Source organism: Schistocerca nitens, chromosome 5 (genome assembly GCF_023898315.1).
Source record: "Schistocerca nitens isolate TAMUIC-IGC-003100 chromosome 5, iqSchNite1.1, whole genome shotgun sequence".
Taxonomy (NCBI): Eukaryota; Metazoa; Arthropoda; class Insecta; order Orthoptera; family Acrididae; genus Schistocerca; species Schistocerca nitens.
This window is the reverse complement of record NC_064618.1, coordinates 635,826,064-635,850,515: the sequence shown is the minus strand read 5'-3', so window position 1 is coordinate 635,850,515 and position 24,452 is coordinate 635,826,064. Positions and strand designations below refer to the sequence as shown.

General features: G+C 38.3%; 1 protein-coding gene across 5 annotated transcripts in view; it reads left to right on the top strand.

Annotated features, from left to right (window-relative positions):
- LOC126260923 (negative elongation factor D) overlaps positions 1 to 24,452 on the top strand; it is a 229,231-nt gene that overhangs the window by 76,469 nt on the left and 128,310 nt on the right. For all 5 annotated transcript variants that reach the window (XM_049958411.1, XM_049958412.1, XM_049958414.1 and 2 more), the window contains exons 7-10: positions 4,204 to 4,311; positions 9,515 to 9,664; positions 21,109 to 21,239; positions 21,333 to 21,520. In XM_049958411.1, coding sequence (XP_049814368.1) covers positions 4,204 to 4,311; positions 9,515 to 9,664; positions 21,109 to 21,239; positions 21,333 to 21,520 — 577 coding nt within the window. The remainder of the gene's footprint in view (positions 1 to 4,203; positions 4,312 to 9,514; positions 9,665 to 21,108; positions 21,240 to 21,332; positions 21,521 to 24,452) is intronic.

The window sequence follows — 24,452 nt, the reverse complement described above, 5'->3', positions numbered from 1 at the left end:
GTGGGAAAAAGTTTTGCTATCGTGTCCCTTTTGAGGCTGGGGAACAAAAAGAAACACGGGGTTAGATCCAGTGAGGAGGGGGCTGGGAGTGGACACTCTGTCTCCTGCCAGTTTTGGTCAAAAACTGCTTTACGGAGAGGGCAGTGTGGGTCAGCACGGGTCAGTGCATTGTCATGATGGAAGAATCAGTTGACTGTGCACCAAAGATCTGTCATTTTCTTCTGGATACTCTCCCCAAATATTTTCAAAACTTCCAAGGAAAACTCCTGGTTGACAGTTTGACCCAGGGAAATGAACCTCATATGCACAACACCTCTGCAATCGAAGAAATAAACGAGCATTGTCTTGATATTTGACTTCACTTGGCGAGTTTTTTTTGGGGTGAGGAGAACCACTTGTTTTCCACTGGCTTTGCTTGCTGCTTTGTTTCAGGGTCGTATCCATAACACCGTGATACATCACCAGCAGTCACCTCGGAAAAAAATTCAGGCTCCTCTTTGAGCTGATTTTGCTCCCTTTGCTCGCCTGTAAGGAGGTGAGGAGCAAATTTAGCTGCAACCCTTCTCCTGTGTGAATCTTTGGATAAAATCCTCTGAATTGAACTCCATAATATTCCAGACATCTCACAGACTTGACCAGTGGTTCTGTGACGGTCTTCATGAACTAGGGCATTGATTTTGTCAATGTTTTCGTCACCTTTTGACGTTTAGGAGTGTTCTGAATGGGATTGGTCTTCAATTGACATTTCTCCATTTTTAAAACATGAATACTACTCATAGACTCTAGTTTTACTTAGGGCAGCATCCCCATAAGCAGTCTTAAGCATTACAGTAGTTTCTGTGGTCGAGTTCCCCAACAGGAAATAAAATTTCACAGCTGCGCGTTGCTGTCGATAATCTGCCATTGCATTTTCCCTGAAATGGAAAAAGTTGTTAAAAAAACACTATCATTGGCAAACCGATGCACTCACAGCGACACAACTTCACACACTGACTCAGGTGTCATGACCATAACGGACTTTTGTTCGAACAGTGGATTCCCCCACACTCCCTCCCCACTTCATCCCAATTCCCGTTTCTTTTGGGTCCCCCCTCGTAACATAAAATAAACGGGGTTTTTAGAACATAAATCCAAGTGTATTTCTAACATTTGTAATAAAATCGGACTCTGATATGCTTTCACCATTACTGGATTCTGACAATAAAGATCGTTCATGAGAAATTGTTAGAATCTGCATTGTAACAGTATCTGTTCCTTAACCACCAAATTTTTTTACTTTTTACATTGGCTGATTTGATATTTAAGACTGAAATTATAATGTTATCAGCACATAATGAGCCCCTTTGAGACCGCCAATCACAATGCAGGAAGAACTGGGTCGACTCTTATTATGTTACCAATCTGTATCCAATACACGAAGGCCATGCTCAAAAACACAACTTTAAGTGAAATAACTTTTCATTTATATGAGAAAAGATATGAGGTACATTTGTGTACACACAGTCAGTGCTGTGGTGGTTCAACAGAAAAGTTGTGTTGCTTGACAGAAAGATCATTAAGCCCTATTGACAGGTTTTTGACTGTCACCGAAAAGTTGTGTAACTGTTGGCTGACAGCCATATGTAAATGGCCATGTACTGGTGGGCGCATACACATCACTAAACAGTCGATCCAGTATCCTTCAGACACTTTTTAACAGTCAGAATGGAAACTCACATTCTATGTTGAAGCTCTCAAAATTATGGGAATTGCCACTGACTAAGATTACTATTGGGGGAGAGGGAAATATGGCAGTGCTACATTTAAAATGTGGGAGTGTTCATAGTGACAAAGAACTATGAAGAGGCGCATACTCAGAAATTTTATTTGTCTAGGTGGATCTAGACCTCTGGTAGAGGACTGGAAATTTAAAGCTAAAATACAAAGCCTTCAAATACCAGGTGTAGAAGTATGAAACTGGAATTTTCCTATAGATGGTGCTAGCCATCAGTGTAGGCCTGTGAGACCACTTCTGCAGCACCATCTGCTTCATGTAATGACTGATGACAAATGTCAGCATGCAGTAACCCAAGTTCCATATGTTGGTATCTGTTTCCAACCCTTAAACATTTCCAGTGTTGTGCCTATGAACTACGATTTATGGACAGCATTGGTTTTCTGTTATCATTTGAAGAAAACTGCTACAGAATCACATTGAATACTTGTCGAAGCTTTCAGCAAACATGCTCTTGGGAAAACATGGTGTTTCGAGTGGTTCAAAAAATTCAAAAGTGGCAATTTTGATGTGAGAAATGACGAGCGTGAGAAACCACTGAAAAAGTTCGAATACAACAAATTACAGGCCTTATTGGATGAGTTGATACTGAAACTCAACAGGAACTCGTGGAACAATTGAATGTGATGCAGACAGCCGTTTCTCTTTGGTTGAAAGCTATGGGAAAGGTGCAGAAAAGGGTCCGCACGAACTGAATGAAACACAGCAAGCAAAGTGAAAGACTATTTGTGAAATGCTGCTTGCCAGATACAAAAGAAAGTCATTTTTCCATCGAATAGTGACAGGTGATGAGAAATGGATATATTTTGAGAATCCTACGCATTGTAAATCAAGAGTGAATCCAGGCAAACCATCGACATACACTGCAAGACCAAATCGCTTTGGAAAGAAGGCAATGCTCTGTGTTTGGTGGGATCAGAAGGGTGTCATCTATTATGAGCTGCTAAAACCTGGTGAAACCGTTAACACTGATTGCTACCAACAGCAAATAATCGATTTAAATGGAACATTACTTGAAAAACAACCGGAATATGGAAAAAGGCAACACAGTCATATTGCTCCATGATAACGCCCCATCACACACAGCAAAATGGGTCATGGAAACGATTGAGGCATTCATTTGGGAAATACTAGAGCATGCAGCTTATTCTCCAGACTTGGCTCCATCCGATATCACCTGTTTGCATCAATGGAACACGCTCTCACTGAACATCGCTTCAGTTCGTATGAAAATGGAGGAAAATGGCTCGCTGACTGGTTCACTTCAAAAGAAGGAATATTTTTTTTTTTTTTTTTTTTTTTGGCATGGCATTCATAGCCTGCTGGAGAGTTGAGAGAAATATATAAATAGCAATGGAGATTATTTAGGATAAAATAGTATTTATCAGTTTCAAACAACAGATGTGTAGTTATTGCAACCAAATTCCGGTTTTATACTTCTGCAGTCCATCCCCCAATAGCTGAATGGTCAGCGCGTAGGAATGCACTGCACCCCCCCCCCCCTCCCCCGTGTTCAATTCCTGGCTGCAGTGGGAGATTTTCTCCCGTCAGGGACTGGGTGTTTTACTGTCCTCCTCATCATTTCATCCACGTTGTTGAGACGCAAGTCGCCCAATGTGGCATCGCACTCAATAAGACTTGCACTTGGCGGCCAAACTTCCCACCTGGGAACTCCTGGCCACTGACGCCATACGCTCATTTCATTTCCATACTTCTGCACCTGATATTGTGAAGGCTGAACTGAACATTAACTGAATGGTCACCATTCTTGGAAATGCGTCAAACAACTGAACTGGACTCGCTGTGTGTGTGTGTGTGTGTGTGTGTGTGTGTGTGTGTGTGTGTGTGCACTCAGTTATCTTACTTTCAGTGACCTTAATTTTTATGAAATTAAAATTCTCTGGAAAATTTGTCAATGACCAACATGATGATTTTCAGTCATTTGCCAGAAAGTGCTTTACCTGATTTGAAAGGTATTGAATTACTAAAACAAGTAATTAAAAAATTTGTAAATATGATTCACTTACCTTCCAGCAACACTTCATCTTTCCTCGGATGCTACAGAGCTCTCCGTGATGTGTTAAGATATTGTAGGTGTTACCAGTTACTGGCTGTATTTCATTAAAACTCTGTATGTTCATCCTATGATACGGTAAAAACTGTTGTGTATATTTCTTCAGATTGGCATGTAATGCTTGGAATTTTCTTTTAAATATACGTCATTGGTAATGGTGTGTACAAAGATTTTTCCTCTTCTTTTCTTTATATTACATCTTGTACAAAGGAAAGCACAGGTGAATTCTTTTGTGTTGATCATTTGGTAAGCCACAGTGTATATCGATGCTTATTAGGGTCTCACTAAATGACTGACTTGTGTATGGACATAGATGGTAACCTTTTTTCCTTTCTTTTTTTTTTTATGCCAACAGACTCCTGCATGGCTAACTGAAATGATAGACCACCCCACGTGGCGTTCTTTAATATACAGACTTGCAGAAGAATATCCAGATTGCCTTATGCTGAATTTCACAATAAAGGTTAGTATGCCTGAAACTATATTCAGTAGCAATATTACATAACTGTGTTTGTAAAAGTGTGTAGTATGTAGTATAAAAGCGAAATGTATCCTGTAGAACTGTTTTCTGTAATAAATCATAGGGACAATGAAGACTAATTTTAAAAAAAGGATCACACTGAGTGTCGACATAGATCAAACATGGTGCAGTACAGGTGGAAAATTAAGTCAGCAGACTATGATATCTGAATTCCTGATACATTTACAGACAGCTATTGTCAAAAAAGTTGACAATTTAGAAAGAGCAAAAGTAGACTTTTAGTGGGGGAGTTGAATAACAGTTGTAATCATGATAGGTAGGTATGCTCCATGAGTTGGGCTCAGAATCCATTGCAGCATTGCTGTCTTACTTTGGGAACTGGACTCCGGTTGGGCATAGTGCCTTCATTGCCTTGCCAAGTGTACTCTCTGAAATGAGTTCGGGCTGCCTGGTGCTGCTGCACTATGCGCTCTACAAGCGGCTCTCGGGCCTGCAGTCATTTGTGTATCAGCTTCAAAAGCCACACTACATGCTGTAAGCTTCATCTTCAGATTGGCATGTAATGCTGGTGTTTTCTGTTGTGTGAAACAATTATTTCACCAGGTAGTAGACTAATTTTTCAGACTGGAGTACATATGCCGAAGCTTGCCTTATCCTCATCTTGTATGATGAAGACATTGAAAGATTACTAAATGAAAGTGGCAGTGATCGGTCTAGTGAAAGCTTTTCATGCAGTATAGAAGACAGCAGTGATGAGGACTTTAATGGCAGCGATACAGGAATGTCAAGTGTTGGAGATGATATCAAAGATGTGTTGACTGCTGACAAGAACATGGTGTGTTAATTGTAGTGTGAATTGGAGTAAATTTTCTTTTGCAGGTGCACCAAGTGTAAAAAATTGTTTTGCAGATCCTCTGAAAATAACTTGATATTTTTGCTTTCTTTTTTGATGACATGTTGTTAACAATGATGATTAGATGAACAAATATGCTGAACAGTTCGTAAGTTCACATTTAGTCACAATGAAACAATTATTACTTGTACACAGATGAGTTCCAACAAACAATAAAGAATTGTATATTTTGTTCATTTTTCCTTCAACAAACAGTTCAGAAGTCATATTTTGAAATGTATTACTCTTGGAAACATTCTTGGAATACCGATTATCTGAAATGTAATCTCAGAAAGTAGATTTAGTTTGAATTTTCTTATTTTAATTACAACAGTTTTTATTCAAAAGACAGTGGTATTTGTGCTAAATTATACAAATTGAAAACTGTAATTGACTATCTGCAGTAAAGAATTTGAGGAGACATACTCCAGAACGAGAATTATCTACTGATAAGCCTCATTTACTGTGGAAGTGGTGGCTTTCTATAACACAGCGTACACCAGTAAAACATGCTGGGATGAAACCATCCTGCTTGTGCGAAGCAAATAGTGGCTATTGATGTCACCAGAATGAGCACTTCTGTGAAGTTTGAGGGGTAGAAGGCGAGGTACTGGCAGAAGTAAAGCTGTGGGAATGGGTCGGGAGTCATGCTTGGATAGCTCAGTTGGTACAGCACTTGCCTGAAAAATGCAAAGGTCCCCAGTTTGAGTCTCATTCCGGCACACAGTTTTAATGTGCCAGGAAGTTTCGGCTGTTGATGTCACTTTTATAATAGACACAGGAAAGTACGCCGCATTTGGACTGCAATATAGTCAATATCATCTTGCAGTGAAACTCATTTTGTCTTTGCTTGAAGGATATTTTGGCAAAGGGGATACCATTTTTACCCACAGATTTTCCAAGTCCCCTGTTATTTCATTTCTTTGTCTCTGAAAATGCTGGCAGTCTTAGCAAAGTTATGAATAACGGAAAGTAAGTACCAGTTACTATGAGGGAGGAAAAACTCAAGAATGGTAAAGTTAAGACTTCTTTCCGTGAGAAATTGATGGTGATGAGATAGGGAGACCGAATAATGTTTACAAGCTTTCTAGTATTGACACTGACAAACAACAACAAATTGAGAGGAAGAAAACAATGACAATGAAGCCAGAAGTTATTCTCAAATACAATAACAGAATGGGTGACATTTGTTTGCTGTCCAGATCATACAAATTATACACCAACAAGAAAATATTACATAAAACAATTTTGTTGTCTGATGAATGTTTTAGTTCTGAATTTATAATTGTTGTACTAGACACTGTGGAAAATTTGGGAGACTTGATAATTTACTTAAAAAATGTGGTGCATTTGTGAATTCTTCCTTTAGCAATGAAAAGTGTGTCACACTTGCCAAATGTCAGCCACAACACAGTTTGTGGGATGACATTTACCTAAACATGTTTCATCTATTAAGAAGAGAAACTGCTGAATGTAATGCAGCAAAAAGAAGTCAGTGGAAAGAAAAGAAGAGAAAAAGTGTTCATTGTGAAGAGTGCCATTTTGGATTGTGTGCAGTACCATCTTTTGAATGTACCATACAAAAATTAATTTCTCTACAGATATTGTACAAAAAACTGTGTACACATTAGCTCCTTCAGTGAGGTCCTTCCTGAGAGTATCAAAATTCCTGTCAAATGAAAACTCCCTACTGACTGAGCTACCAACTTAGACCTGCCTTTCAAAAGGTACTGGTGGAAGTAAAGCTGTGAGGGCAGGTTGTGAATTGTGTTTGGATAGTTCAGTCAGTAGAGCACTTGCCCATGAAAGGTGTAGGGTCTAGGTTCAAATTCCTGTCTGGCACACAGTTTCAATCTGCCAGGAAATATCAAAACAGTGCACACTTCACTCCAGAGTGAAAATTCATTCTTGAAATCAAAAGTAATGTGCTTATTTTCAAAACACATATTGCTGCTGCCAAAAGTTTGAAGTTGTTGGCAAATGACAATCGCAACACTCACTTGATTTGAGAAAAGTGCACCAAAACATGTCTGATTCAGTTGCACTGCATGGAAGTGTTAGGAGGCATGGAAATAATTACATGGGTGGAAACATATAACAGTACATGCAAAGTTCCAGTGCAGCTGCATAACATTGGAAACTTGGAACTGTAAGTATCTTTGAATGAAAAGGAAATGTTAATTCAATAAAAACAAGAAAAAATATGAATTCTTTGGAAAGCTGGAAAGAGGGAATTCCACTAAGTCAAATGATTTTCAGTTTTTTTATAGAACACTTCCAAAAACAGGTCCTAGACTTGATGCTCTGGGAGTTTTCTTTGTGGTACAGATGTGTGGATGATACCATTATCAGGGGAAATCACGGAGAGGAATGTCTTGTTGACTTCACGAAACATCTAATCTGCATGCCATCATTCAGATTACCAGTTGCTCTTCCTCATCAGCCATGAAGAACAGTGAAAATCTGTGTAACAGTATGTATTGCAAGCTGGCATAAACAGATTAGGTGTCAAATCATTATCTTACCCAAAAGTAAATTGTGACTGAATAGCTGCTAGTAACACACATGGGATGAATATATAAGCCATGGCACCTCAGACACGATCCTATGACATGTGGAATGCCCTCTGAGGATCAATTGGGATTCCACAAAGGACATAAAAAGTGTGACAAAGCGTAAAATCTCACAAATTGACACATATAAAGAAGTAATTTTGGACATGGCCTGTGCACATAAATCCGCAGGGTTCAGACAGAATTGGCAATATTCTTGAACATATTGCTTAAAGGCAGTGTACAGACTGACCAAGAAAATCACTGATTGCCTCAGATAACCCAAAGACATACTCAGAGTGTTACGGGTTTACCGAATACCAAACATTTTCAGCAAAGTGTGTATTGAAATGATGGAATATTCCACTACAACCAGGATTACAGAACATAAACGCAATTACAAGATGAGACAGCTTGGCCGTGGCGAAGCATATAAGAAATATTATTAATTCAAATTCAACAACAGCAATACTTAGTAATTACCATTACAAACAGATGAAAGAAAGTACTGTCAAGCTATGGTTCTCAAGTTCAAAATCTTGCAACTTCAGTGTCACAAGCAGATTGTTGTCTTCTGTGCAAGATGTGGGGCATAGTTGACAAATCTATTAGATGCGCCATGGTTTGTGTTTCTCTACAGTCACAGTTGGTGGTATCTACAGGGAAGTGCCATTTCTGGAGGTTACTCCTGGCTCTTCCATCTCCAGAATGAAGTTGATCGAGTGACCTCCAAATGATCCAGTTTTGTTCATACCCAGATGGAAGGGTTTCCAGAGAGGCCAGACAGTGTTATTCTCAAGAATATTAGGCCTGCACATTTTGTTTAATGCCTTGTCCGCCATGTTCCCATGGGTGGATTTGTTCCAGGCTGTGGACCCTTACTCTGCTGCACTGTAACATGGGTTTGTGATCTATAGTCCATCATGCGACCAGTGATCTTGTGAAGGATGTTATGCATGGCTTTCACCTTCATTCCTATGTTCTCCCAGTGTTGCTTGCACATGGAATATGATCCAGAATCGCTCCCAGGTGTTTTGGATTGGCCTTATTTACTAACTGTATCGATTGCCATGTGATTTCATGTTTGCAACATGCTTGAGTGTGTTTAAGATGAAATGCACACAGTTGTGTTTTACCTGGGTTTGGACGAAGTAGGTTGTTAGAGTAATAGGCACTCATCTCCCTCAATATATATGAAGAGAGAGAGAGAGAGAGAGTGTGTGTGTGTGTGTGTGTGTGTGTGTGTGTGTGTGTGTGTCAGGTGGGCTTCAACATCTTCAAAAGATTTTATTTGACTTGCTAGTGGCAAATAATTTGCTGGAAGTGATTAGTCATTGGTAAAGATGTTAAATAACATCAGTGAAATAACACTGCCCGCCATTTCTGTGGCATCTCAGTCGACTAGTTGACCCTGGATGTCACATAAAATCTTCTGTGTTTGAGTGAACTTCGAATAAGTTTTGTTAAGCCATTGTCTATTGTTATCCTGTAGATCTTCTGTGACAATGCATGACTGTTGACAGTGTCGTGTATAGTAATTCAAAAAACTATGAATTGTCTTTTTTCTAATAATCTGTTTTCATTTGTATCTATAAAATAGAATAAGTGTTTTATTATTTTTGGCAACTATGTTTTAAATTACATTTGAAGAACATTTTTGTTGTCGCCAAATAATTTCGTTTTATTTCTGATGCATGTATGTGATTGGTAGAAAGTGTTCTGATAATCAAAATGTCTTTAGCTTATTTCAGATGCAGGCTTCCAGGGTGAGATAACAAGTATATCTACTGCTGCACAACAGATTGAAGTTTTCTCTCGAGTTTTAAAAACTGCAATCTCAGGATTCCTACAAAATAATGAAGACTGGTCTGGCAGTGTTGAGGAATGTGCTGTAAGTTATGTTCTAAAATTCTAACAGTAAAATTTTGCTTTGACAATAAGTGCTTTAAGTAACAAGAAGAAACACAAAAATTTAATGTAACATCTGTTAGTATTCCAAAATAGACCTCAGATTATTTTAATTTAGTGTTTTGCTTGCTCTATTTGCTGCTCAGTATCATGGACGATTAAAACTGTGTAACCTGTATGCTCAATGACATAGATTTCATTTACCACCCATCTGAGGTATGTCTTTTAGAATATCTCTTCTTTTTATGGTAAGCCAGCAGATAAGTGAATAATTCTTTGGAGAAACTTATGACGTAAAATACCACAGAAACTTCTGTACCATTATGCTCGATTGTGTAAAATAGAACTGATTACCACTGTGCTCGATAGTATAAAATAGAACTCATCCAACATTGTAATTGAGAGCATGGGTAAAATGGTAAAACAATTACTCGTTGCCGTTTCTGCCTTATTCATACTTTAAAAAAATATCTCCTTGTAATTAGTGTTCTTTTTGAACAATTGAAATTTCATTAAAAAGTTTTCTTTGCAGTAGAGTTTGGAAAATAAGGAAAGTGGAAGATTTACAATTGAAAGCAGTATTAGGAGGTGATATAAAGATCTACGGACACTGCCATGTATCAACAAATGACAGTATTATGTCAGACAGATAAGAAATTCCAGCCATGAAAGTATGAACTATTGAAGAAAGTCACTAATAGAGGCCATGTTAACTGTGCTTTCACAGATTTGAAAGCCTTTGATATATTTCCTGTAGAGTAATTTTAACACTGTAATGTGACAATGAGTTAGTGTTGTACTATTGTTGGTGGTGAAACAGTGTTTCACCATAATTCTGGTGTTAATCCAGATGGTGAGAGAACTGCCATTATATGAGGATGACACTGAAAATTTTGAGAAAATCAAAGAAGGAATAGTTGTAAAAATGTAAGTGATGTTTATTGTTTTTCAATATATTTGCCTTTAACATCAATACATTTTTCATTCAGTGGAACCACTCCTTAAAGGAGTGATGCCAAGCTTCCTGAGGCTCTTCAGAAATCAGGTTTTTATAATGTTCCACAGCTTCATCAGATGACAAAGAAGTTATTCCAGGCATTTTGCCTTTAATTTTTGGAAATAAAAGGAAATCATATGGTGCTAGGTCCATGCTGTATGTTGGAGGGTCCATATTGCTGACATTTAGGGCATCCAGATACTCAGTAGTTAGTTTTACTGTTTGACGACGCCTTGTTGTGATGTAAAATAATTTTTATTGTTGGGCACTTTTCTCAGACTTTCTTAAAAATTTGTGCTAAACAGATATTTGTGTACCAATTGGCTGTAACAGCACATATGTCTTCTAATGCTATAGTAGCAGTATGCCCTCCCCCCTTTTTGGGAGTGGGAGTGGGGGGGAGATCTTCTTACCAGCACTGTGAATTCATCAAAATTATGTAGGCTTTGGTTCAGTTAGAAAGACCTATTTAAGTCAATCAGCTACACTTTTCTGGATCATAACAATAAATCCAAGATTCATCACCAGTAACGGCATTCCAAACCAGACTTCAGGTGCCACCTTGGTATTTTTCCCGAGATTTTATGCACCAATCAATACGTTGTTTTTTCTTATTGGGAGTAAGTTTATGTGGAATCCTTGGAAAACAATTTTCTCATGCCCAATTATTGTGTAAAATGTTTTGATTTGACTCGTACAAATGCCTGATGTTGCCTGAATAAATCTGTAAGATGTCCTTCAATCATTTCAAGCTTTGCTCGAACTATAGAAGTATTTTCTTCAGTGACAGCATTTTTTGGACATCCTTCAATAATTCATTACTTTTGATTCATTATTTCAGTTACAAATTGTTGCCTTAGATGGGGCTTCATTACCAAATGCATTTCCAAGCTGATCTTCACATGGTTTAGTCTTTAACAATGATTCAAAATCAAAGGCCAGAAATTTTCTTTAGTAAGATTAATTTTTGGTGCACACAAAACCTTTAAATGGTGATAATTAACAAATTATTTGAGCAAATTATATAGCATTCAACTTGCAAAACCAGAGAAAGTAGCTGTCAAATAAAAGCAAATTAAATTTGTTTTTAGGCCCATTTCATTCTAAAATTTTTCAGTTTCTCCCTTATGCAGTGGAAAAAGGATTGACATGTGCAAAGTCTGGTTAAAACTGAACTACACGTATGTGCCACATGGTAGCAGAATTTGCTCACACTCAGCAATTGTAATTTGTCCTACCCTTTGTGTAGTTTAGCATTTTATAGTGTAATAAAGAGCAATGAGTCAGATATTCGATTTGATACACAGCAGTGTTTTGTATGTGAAACAATAATGTAAAAGCATGCTCACTCCTTTACTTAGTGTTATAGTGTTACTAAAGAATGCATATTTACATTATACTGACCAAGAACTTCAAATCACCAGAAAACATGTTCCCAAACTAACAACATGAGGAGGTAGGCATGCATTTTTAGAAAATATCTGTTCTTTTATGAATTTCTTATATCGCATAGCCAATTATGGAATGATAATGCCATGGGAAATAAATTAATGTTGAGAAGTGCATAAGCATAGAAAAACATATCTTGTACATTACAAGCGTATGCTACAGTAACAACCACTATACTTCATTTAAATAACATTAAATAAAATACATGACATGAAGAATGGTTTTTTCCCCCTTCTAGTTTGGTTATAGTTTCATTTAGGAGATTTTTTCCTTTCTTAGGTATTATCAGTGCTTGGTGCAGAGATTTTCAGCTGACTCTTGACCTGAATAAATGTGACATATTATCCATGAATAGGCAAAAACACCCAGAACTGATCGATGAAAAATAATCGGGAGCAGTATCATTCGTTTACATGTAGGAGTATCTGTCCAATCGACCTAATGTAGAATGACCACAAAAACTAGAAAAACAGGTGTGGAGCTGAGATGCACTGGAAGAATCCAAAGTAAATGTAACTCATCCACAAAATATTTATGTGACCATTCTTCAATTTTGTGATCTTATTTCGTGTATGTCACAGTGGAGTTGTACTTAGTTGACCTGTGTACATGAGGATGTCTAATTTTTTGCATTTTCAAACACATTTCAGTTGAACTCTTCAGTTTCATTGTGTTTGTTGTAAGTGTTTGCTGTGTATATTATTATTATTATTTGGCAAACTAAGCTGCTAATCTGGCCATGGTGGCAGCTTCATTGTGTTTACACCAGCAAATTAGGGCAGGGAGATAGCAATAGTGTACATTTCATTACTATTACAAGTGAAGCACAATCACACACTACACACCTGTACACACCACAGAATGAAGTGCCTGTTTAGAACCAGAACATACAGTACAACTCATCTTTGCTGCACATGATGCTTAGCTGGCAGTATCTGTATCGGTGTATTTCCTGCAGTGGTGCCTGGAGATCTTCTGTCTGCTGCTTCAGTTATGGATGACACTCATTTTTGGAATGGTATAAGGCCTTTCAAGTCTTCTAATTTCACAACAGTAAAAACTAATTTCGTAGTGGTGAAATTAAACTGACCATTTGATCTTCCTTGTCTTTACATATTTTTAATTTTTTTTTCTGTCCATTTCTATGTGATGTAGAAATCACAGAAATTGTTATCTAATAATACATTTATCTACATCAACAACAAAATATTTATTTGACTAGGTATTTTTGCTGTTATTGCCAAAGTAATGGATTCGGTTCTCTGTGGCCACTTCAAATTTCCTGTGGTAGGGAGGTCTGGAAGAAAGTTTATTTAGGCTTATGAGGACAGTTGAAAAGCGACATAAACATAAAAGCAGCAGATATGACATGCAAGTCGCCAAAGTAACATTATGTCAAAAGCCTTGCACCAGGCAAGATGACACATGTGACATTTAATGGAAAAAAGCATGAGCAAAGTGTTTGCCACATTGCAACAAAGGATAAGTTGGACAAGACTTAGATCTAGATGGAGTGGTAGTTGTAGGTAGGGAACCATTTTCTTGTAAAATTTTGTCAGTGGACTAGAGAGGAAAAGGTTGGTGTTTCACATTCAATGCTGGAAGTTAAACTTTTCTTGTCTCTACATATTTTTAATTATTTTCTCTCTGTTTATGCATGATGTAGCAGTCACAGAAATTGTTGTCTAATAATAATAATAATAATAATAATAATAACAACAATATAATAAATTTATCTACATTACCAGTGAAATATTTTTTGTGTGTATTTTACTTGTTCTGCTTTGGGGCAGATACTTGAATACTGTGCCACTCACCTAATTATTTTGCTGCTAATAAATAAATGTTGTGTGTGACCTTAGCTGGTGCAAGCCTTTTGATATAATGTATCTTGGCTGACTTGGGTGTATTATTTTGTTGGTTATATATTGAAGTAGTTTTTCAGGTGTCATCACAAGGCTGGGTGGACAAACTTCCAGACCTTTCCAAAAAATAAAAAAAAAAAAAAAAAAAAAATTGTCGTTGGGACTCAAACCCGAGACCTCGGCATTACAACCCAAAAATGCTAACCACTAAACCGCTTCCGCCACTGTGAAATTAGCATTAACTGTTGTGAAATTACAAGACTTGAAAAGCCCTGTATCACACCAAACAATACATGATAACTACTAGAGGAAAGTTACTTTGACAGAGGAAGAAACGGAAAATAATATTAAAACTAGTTGACATCGTGCCCCTCCTTCCATAACTCTCACATTATTGACTTACTTATCTTCTGCCTGCTAATATTTGCATGCAGCTTCCATTGCCACCTGTCAGCAGTATCACACTTTCTCCATTCTCATGGTCAGTAAAATTAATTATGTTAACAGCAAGTTGCTGTAGCTTCCCATGAAACTATTTTCTGTGACAAATTTCATGATCACATTTTATGCTCATACTTTGAGGTAACAATACATGCTACTCGGAATTCAAATGTGACTCCACATGACCCAGTTAGTTCCTGCTACAGTTGAGTTACCACCTCACCTCGATGAACAATGCCAACTACCACTGTGTATTTTTCACTGTTTTTTGTTTGTGTTGTGTTGTCTATATGCATTTTGATATTTGTTTGTGAGTGCGTGTGTGTTGTTGTCTGTGGTGGGGTCTGCTCAGGGAAAACCTTTCGTGTTCATTGCAAGGGCTTTTTGTATGTGAAAGTTTTCTTGTAATATTACAAGGTGTATACAGTTGGAGGAAGAATGTAGGAATTTTTCATCTGGAAAAAATCCTGGGAATTCTTTAAAGTTTTGGGAATTTTTCATTGGTTTAGTTTTCAGTTAAATTTTTGTAATTTTGTCTGGTAAGAACTGATACTCTAACAAATACTTTTACTTTAGCCAGCTGCTGCAGAATAATACTATAGCAATAAAACATTAATGAGAGAAAGACACTAAAGTAAAACTTAAGTCACAAAGAAAATGCAGCATTTATAACGGAACACAGTGCACACACAAGTGTGTTATCAGCAAAAAGTGACGAAGGCTTTAGTGTGAAGACACTGCAATACTTAGTAACAAAAAACTGCTTTCGATGAGCGTGACATCATAACTGTTCACATTTCGAACAGATTGCAGGAAAATATTGCGAGTGGAGGTTTGAGAAGTGTTACTTTCAAAGCAAATTTCCCTTTACGCAAGATGAATTATGTTTCTTGTGAGAATGTGCGATGTATTTCTTATATCATGGAGCTTCTGCCTCTCATTCAAAACCTAACACTTTGAGGACCAGCCACTTAAAATTTCATGCCCAGAGGACCAGCCATTTTTGCCATTATTTAAAACTTTTCTGGCACACTAGAAAAGACTAAGCTTCAAGGTTAGTATTTCATATTTATTTTAGTTCTCTCATAGATTACAAATTATGCAGTAACAAGAGCAAGAAGTATAATTATCCTTGAAAAAAGTGCAAAGTGAGTTCTTGAGCAATTTCACTCGTAACTGGTTTTTATATGGGAAAGTCAAAGTGCTCGATGAAACATGTACTGAGCCAGGTAATACAAGAAATGTTCAGTGCGCTGAAGTGAAATTTATAATCGTGCTTTTCAGAAATACTCAGCTATGCTTTTATGATCCCACCTAACCACACACTCGGGAGAGGTCATTTTGACGACCAATATTATATGCGAAAGCTTACTTTTTGTTGTAGCTGAACTGTATGTAAATAAATTGTGTAGAGCTACATGATGTGAATGCTGTAACAATATCAATCTACAGAATTCAAGGAAGTTCTGTCACTAAACTTTTCCTATTTTGTGTTCACATTACTTAAGAGTGATGTTGCTATTGGCTGAGTACATCATGTATCCTACACTCTGAATATCTACTGTTGTTGACTGACTAGATCACGTGATATCAGTCAAGATTGGCTCACAAAAATGCATAGCAATCTTGATTTCAGTGCCTCGGAAGCTACCGTGCTGTACGTGGTGGAATTCATGTTTATAATTTCGTTATACGAAAATGTGCAGTGTAAATGTTTCCATGCATCAAAGATCTTTCCAAAACATGGTTGTTGCTGGATTTCCTTTCCTAAAACACCGGGAAGTTCTATGACTGTGTACAAAACTTATGGACTGATAAGTTTTAACAGCTCCAAAGGAAAAGTATATTGTCACTTTATGGGAGAAAAATGTTCTGGGGAAAGTGTATTATGAACCAGGAAAAAACAATTTTTTTTCTTGTCCGCATATACATCTTGTTACAACTCATTCATCATGTTAGCCACTAAAACAATAACAAACACATATATCGCTCTCAAAATTCCCCTTCCCCCCCCCCCCCCCCCAAATAAAGTAGGGGCAACGCACGCAAAAATTTATGTGATGTGAGTGCGGTGTGGGATTTTTACCAAGTTTTGAAACATTGGCAGAATCAAATGACTGCAGGTAGCTTCCTAGTAAAAAAGTAGGAATTATGTTTCTTGAATAATAAAGTACATAATATATATCTAAAAACAAAGATGATGTGACTTACCGAACGAAAGCGCTGGCAGGTCGATAGACACACAAACACACACAAAATTCAAGCTTTCGCAACAAACTGTTGCCTCATCAGGAAAGAGGGAAGGAGAGGGAAGACGAAAGGATGTGGGTTTTAAAGGAGAGGGTAAGGAGTCATTCCAATTCCGGGAGCGGAAAGACTTACCTTAGGGGGGAAAAAGGACGGGTATACACTCGCACGCGCGCACACACACACACACACACACACACACACACACACACACACACACACATATCCATCCACACATATACAGACACAAGCAGACATATTTAAAGACAAAGAGTTTGGGCAGAGATGTCAGTCGAGGCGGAAGTGCAGAGGCAAAGATGACCAGCAACAAACTGTCCATTCGCATGAATGGACACAGGCAGAAAGTGTTTGTTGGTAATGAGGATCACCCTGTGGCTAAACATGCCTTGGTGCACGGCCAGCACATCTTGGCACAGTGTTACACCGTCCGGGTTATCTGGATACTTCCCACCAACACCAACCTATCCGAACTCCGGAGATGGGAACTTGCTCTTCAATATATCCTCTCTTCCCGTTACCCACCAGGCCTCAATCTCCGCTAATTTCAAGTTGCCGCCACTCATACCTCACCTGTCATTCAACAATATCTTTGCCTCTGCACTTCCGCCTCGACTGACATCTCTGCCCAAACACTTTGTCTTTAAATATGTCTGCTTGTGTTTGTATATGTGTGGATGGATATGTGTGTGTGTGTGTGTGTGTGTGTGTGTGTGTGTGTGTGTGTGTGTGTGTGTGCGAGTGTATACCCATCCTTTTTTCCCCCTAAGGTAAGTCTTTCCGCTCCCGGGATTGGAATGACTCCTTACCCTCTCCCTTAAAACCCACATCCTTTCGTCTTTCCCTCTCCTTCCCTCTTTCCTGATGAGGCAACAGTTTGTTGCGAAAGCTTGAATTTTGTGTGTATGTTTGTGTTTGTTTGTGTGTCTATCGACCTGCCAGCGCTTTTGTTCGATAAGTCACATCATCTTTGTTTTTAGATATATTTTTCCCACGTGGAATGTTTCCCTCTATTATATTAAAGTACATAATATTGTATGTATAATTTTCTTTGCATAAATGTCAGGAATAAGATGAAACTTTTAGTGCTTTTTCTGCATGGAACGCATTATCGTATTTTATATTAATTTGTATGGGATCAATTGTTCCGCTTAATGAGTGTTTCGCATTATATGTAAGACTCTGGAACAAATTATGCTCACTATGTGAGGGTCTGCTATGTTGTTGTCTCTTATTTGCAAATTTGTCGATATTTCGATATTTTCATATTTACTATCGTTAATAATTATTTATTGCTTGTTGTTGGGTTCCATTTTTGACAAACACATGTAATATTAGAATATGTAAAAAAACATTAAATTCTTACAGAAACCCCCCCCCCTCCTTTTTCCCTTAGAAATTACGTTTGCTCGCAACAAGATGGTATGTAATTATGGTACTATTACGTAACGAACACTACAAAAATACACATTACAAGGTTGGACTTTGTTGGTTGCTACAAGGGTTGGGAAAGTGAACAAAGGGTGGGATTGTGGTGAAATTGCTCACACATGCATAAAATTCAACAATACTCTTGATCCTACCTTGAATGTTGTCTTGTTCACATATTCTTTTAATTCAGAATTTTGTAATTTCCAGTATATTTGGATGGTGTAAGTCTTTCTTGTTCCCAGTAATTATTAATTGGCTTTTCCATCTTTCTTCCTTATGTACCATAAATATGCAACAAAAAAGAATTACTAGTACATTGTCTGTCTCCAATAGTGGATTCCTATTTTTATTGTACTTATATGTAAAATTTCTGGAGATTACAGTCTTGTCACGATCACGATTTTCTAGACTTATTGGGAAAAGGATTTGGAAACTATAAGGAAAATATTGTTTTAAGGGTTAGATGATTTGAAGAGTCTTCTGGAATATATTATCAGATAAAGGAAGGGTTTCGGCTATCTGAACAGTCACCGTAGCTGATGAAGAAATAATTGAACAAGAAGGTTTTGTTGTGAATACATAGATATAAAAATTAAAAATGTTCTTATATCCCTTCTTGAAATCATTTCTTATACCCCTTCAACGTTGTGATGACATTGTTTCCCTCCTATTACTGGTGTCCTTGTAGGTTCTCATGATTGTCAAAACATTTATTAGGATGTACTTTCATGGATTAATAAATGAATATTCAAACAACTTTTTAAAACTGTCCTGAATATGTTTTCACCTACAACCTTTACATAATACACACATACTTGGTGTGCATACATTCTTTGCACAAGCTATCGAATGCACCTGGTCTTTTTGAGATCTCAACACAGACAGACAGCTACTAATTAATTAATGCACAGTGGATTAATCATTAATAATCATCTCTGGCCTCGCCATGTTTTATTGTTGTCACAGATGTTATTGCTATCCAGCAGTCAGAGAGCACGTCTTTTGATCAACTGAAAAATTATTGCCACGTATGTAAATTTTTGTGAAGTTAACAGCAGCCTTCCTGATACATATATTGTTTAATGGATTAATGTTACAGAGAATTATTAGTATGTTGTTTTATTGTGTAATTCTGTTGATGTGGTAGTTCAATTCTGGTTTTAGGTGTAGCATAGTTTGTGCTACCGTAGTTTGCAGTTAATGTGGAATATTGGTGCACACATGAAAAATTGTGCAAATGTTTTGGTATAGTGCGTGGTGGCTTAATCACTGATGGTTCCTTTAAAAGTGAGAAAACCAGCATTCCCATTGCTTGATAGCCGTGCCAACAGCAGCCACAGATGAATTTCTTTATCACAGCTTTCCGAACCCATTTTTTTTTACACACACACACACACACACACACACACACACACACACACACACACACACACCGGATCCCAAGCTGATTAGAGACTAAAGCTAGAAGAGGTCTCTTGTAGGATCCCAAGTTTACGTTTACTTCAAGCTACTTTAAATTTTTACAGATTTCTTTAATTTGCTGTAGAATGTCAGGAGGAAAGCTATACTGCTGGTCAGATGATGTTGCTGATGGGATTGTTTGGGAAGGAATTTTGATAAAACAGAACCCAAAAAATTACACATTTCAAATGTGATCACCTCAAATTACAGAGCCACAAAAAATAGCAGACTATTCTTTTTATTTACTTCCTCATTACATTTCATTTTTTATGAAAAGAATGTTGTAGAGCAGAATGCTGTAGAGATCTCAGAAACCAAAAACAAAAAAAATACTGCCCGACCGAGACTCGAACTCGGGACCTTTGCCTTTTGCAGGCAAGTGCTCTACCACTCGAGTCTCAGTCGGACACACAGTTTTAATCTGCCAGGAAGTTTCATATCAGCGCACACTCCACTGCAGAGAGAAAATCTCATTCTGGAAAAAAAATACTAGTTCTTGCAATTTTTCTATCAAGCTCATAATCTCGTCATTAGGACTTTTGATCTTATCTTCCATGGAGAGTATTAAACAGTTGTAGAAAATAAGATTTCAGATTTAATTTGCATGCCAACTTAATATGGACCCATATTCAAGCCCCGCATTGTCATTTTTGTAAGGGTCTTATATGCTTGTATTGCAAAATCAAATATCCTTTTTTTAGGTAGTTCAGACCATGTTCTTGCTGTTGAAAATTATTTAAAAGAGTTTGCAGACGTAATTTGGTTGTAAAGTGGGCCACAAATAGCCCTCCATCTGTAAACTGTTGTGAAGCAGTAGGAGAATGAAATTTTATGTTGTAAGACCTTGTATTGGTAAGTTTCTGGTGTTTTTGACAGGCATTTGTGCTGGGTCAGTGTGGTTATTAACGAATTTGGCATGGTTGATTTAAGGGGTAGCTGGATACGCTTCTTGTCACCACACCATTAACTCCCTCCTCCTCAAGGATGGAGTTGCGTATCCCACAACTGTCTGCATGTAGTGTTATTTAAGTTTTCTGAATCATGTAACTGAGGCAGGGCTTGGGTACCAGCCTAATATTTACCTACTGGAATCTGGGGAAACCACCTAAAAGCCACATCCAGGCTGGCCGAAACGCTGACCCTCATCATTAATCTGCCAGACAAAATCAATCTGGAGCTGATGTACCTTCTTGACCCAGAAGCGGCACTTGAAACACGCACAGCTATCCAGGCGGGTAATTCTATACAGTCATATGTCAGTTCCAAAATAAATGCCCACCTGTCATTATTGATACTGATTTTCAGTTTTGTTTTCTGTTCAGAGTGTGGTCTTGTTTGAGAGATGACCTGCTTTTACGTAATTTTAATTAGAGCAACTCATAGTTACATTTTTGTCACTTCATAGGTTTGTGAGGTAGAGACATTGTATTGTATTGCATTATACGTAATGCACCTGCCTGTCTGTAATACCAACTAGGATTTCAAGTGGAAACTTCATACATTGAACTTCTGTTTCAGAAAATGGTATGTCATGGTCAGCATACATATGTGTACAGCCAGGTATTACTTCAAGTCTTATCTCAAGAACCAAAAGGTGGATCAAACATGAAGCGTCTTTCACAAGAAATAGTAAGATGTGCACAACAGAAGTGAGTATTCTAATTGGTGTTACTTATTTAGTAATACCAATAAGAGTGGATTAGGTAGTGAAGATTAATAAATCTTAAATGTGTTTTCCACAGTCACCATGATGTTACACCCATCACTATGGCTCTCAATGGAGCATCAGCGTATCCACAAGCATGCCAAGCCTTGACATCTATGCTGTCTCGTAACAGCCTGAATCCAGCAGATATTACAGTTCTGTACAGAAATTATTCTGCAGTTGATCCTCCTCCAATAGATCTCATCAGGACACCACAGTTCCTTGGTAATTATGTTTGTGCAGTAGATAAAGTGTGTTAAATATTGATTCTCTATTTTTTTAAGTGGAAGAAACTAGATATAACATTACAATCTCTTTGCAAAATGGTTTGTCAACATTAAAGATGTGGAAATAGTTACTTGAAGGTTAAAAATTGCAAATTTATTCATAAAAAAGGGAAAGTCAACCACTCTCCTATGGTGGATCAATGTGTGGAGCACAGTAACACTTAACAGAAAACAACATTCACAATAGCGTTCAAGCTTTTCTAGCATAAGTACGCACATACACTGACACACCCACACAGACCCTCAGACAAGCACTCCTATGGACATGGTAGGACTTATTATTGCAACCTGAGTATTGAAAGCTGGTGCCTGAGCTGATGGAGATGGGTAGGGGATCGGGAACCTCGCAAGAAAGTGGTAACTGGAAAGAAGCAGATCTTTTTACAGATGGCTCTTTAGCTGTACAACAATTGTGAAAGAGTATGGAGGGTAGAGGAGAAAGAGACATAGGAAGAGGGGGAGGGACAGTAAGAGAGGAAGGTGAAGTTGAAGGGGCAGAAAGGGAGGGAAAGAGATGGAGGAAGAGTGAGAAGGGGAAAAAGAGAAGGTGAAGTGAAAAGGCAGAAAGGGAGGGGGAGAGAAGGGATAGCCTTTACTGGCAGACAATATCCTATACTGACCAGCATTCCTCTTAATCATCCAGTGCCACACTGGCCTTGAGTAATTCAACCACATCCTCCACAAGGGCCCAGATTACCCATTGCAATGCCCTGAAGTGAGGAATATTCTATTCAAAATCGCATCCACATCCCCCAAAGTAGTGTTCTGCCATTGACCCAGCATACAGAATATCCCTCTCCATCCCTATTCCAATCCTGCACCCGATGGGTCATTCCCTTGTGATTGGTCTAGGTGCAAGATTAGTCCCAAACATCCACCCACCACCTCCTACTGCAGTCCAGTTGTGGCAGTTTGCCTTCTTTGTTTCTTCATTTGTTGTCGTCAGTGTTGACATACTGGCTGAAGGGGGGAAGTGCAGTACTGTCTACTGTAAATGATGTAGCCAACAGGTGCACATTTGCATTTCACGGTTGTTTACTTTCACTTTTCACAACCCCTCATATACACATTTAATAAGGCCAGTACACTATTGTTTAACTTTCGATAAGCCTCATTAATAGTTTTCAGGCGAACATTACATATTGCTACAATAGTTCACTGTTGAGTATCTATGAGCAGTAAAAAACATAACCACATAATTCACAGTGCTTTCAGAATAATCAGGTACATATCTACATCTACATTTATACTCCGCAAGCCACCCAATGGTGTGTGGCGGAAGGCACTTTATGTGCCACTGTCATTACCTCCCTTTCCTGTTCCAGTCGCGTATGGTTCGCAGGAAGAACGACTGTCTGAAAGCCTCTGTGCGCGCTCTAATCTCTCTAATTTTACATTCGTGATCTCCTCGGGAGGTATAAGTAGGGGGAAGCAATATATTCGATACCTCATCCAGAAATGCACCCTCTCGAAACCTGGCGAGCAAGCTACACCGCGATGCAGAGCGCCTCTCTTGCAGAGTCTGCCACTTGAGTTTGCTAAACATCTCCGTAACGCTATCACGGTTACCAAATAACCCTGTGACTAAACGCGCCACTCTTCTTTGGATCTTCTCTATCTCCTCTGTCAACCCGATCTGGTACGGATCCCACACTGTTGAGCAATACTCAAGTATATGTCGAACAAGTGTTTTGTAAGCCACCTCCTTTGTTGATGGACTACATTTTCTAAGGACTCTCCCAATGAATCTCAACCTGGTACCCGCCTTACCAACAACTAATTTTATATGATCATTCCACTTCAAATCGTTCCGCACGCATACTCCCAGATATTTTACAGAAGTAACTGCTACCAGTGTTTGTTCCGCTATCATATAATCATACAATAAAGGATCCTTTTTTTTTTATGTATTCGCAATACATTACATTTGCCTATGTTAAGGGTCAGTTGCCACTCCCTGCACCAAATGCCTATCCGCTGCAGATCTTCCTGCATTTCGCTACAATTTTCTAATGCTGCAACTTCTCTGTATACTACAGCATCATCCGCAAAAAGCCACATGGAACTTCCTACACTATCTACTAGGTCATTTATATATATTGTGAAAAGCAATGGTCCCATAACACTCCCCTGTGGCACGCCAGAGGTTACTGTAACGTTTGTAGACGTCTCTCCATTGATAACAACATGCTGTGTTCTGTTTGCTAAAACCTCTTCAATCCAGCCACACAGCTGGTCTGATATTCCGTAGGCTCTTACTTTGTTTATCAGGTGGCAGTGCGGAACTGTATCGAACGCCTTCCGGAAGTCAAGGAAAATAGCATCTACCTGGGAGCCTGTATCTAATATTTTCTGGGTCTCATGAACAAATAAAGCGAGTTGGGTCTCACACGATTGCTGTTTCCGGAATCCATGTTGATTCCTACAGAGTAGATTCTGGGTTTCCAAAAACGACGTGATACTCGAGCAAAAAACATGTTCTAAAGTTCTACAATAGATCAACATCAGAGATATAGGTCTATAGTTTTGCGCATCTGCTCGACGACCCTTCTTGAAGACTGGGACTACCTGTGCTCTTTTCCAAACATTTGGAACCTTCCGTTCCTCTAGAGACTTGCGGTACACAGCTGTTAGAAGGGGGGCAAGTTCTTTCGCGTACTCTGTGTAGAAGCGAATTGGTGTCCCGTCAGGTCCAGTGGACTTTCCTCTGTTGAGTGATTCCAGTTGCTTTTCTATTCCTTGGACACTTATTTCGATGTCAGCCATTTTTTCGTTTGTGTGAGGATTTAGAGAAGGAACTGTAGTGCGGTCTTCCTCTGTGAAACAGCTTTGGAAAAAGGTGTTTAGTATTTCAGCTTTACGCGTGTCAT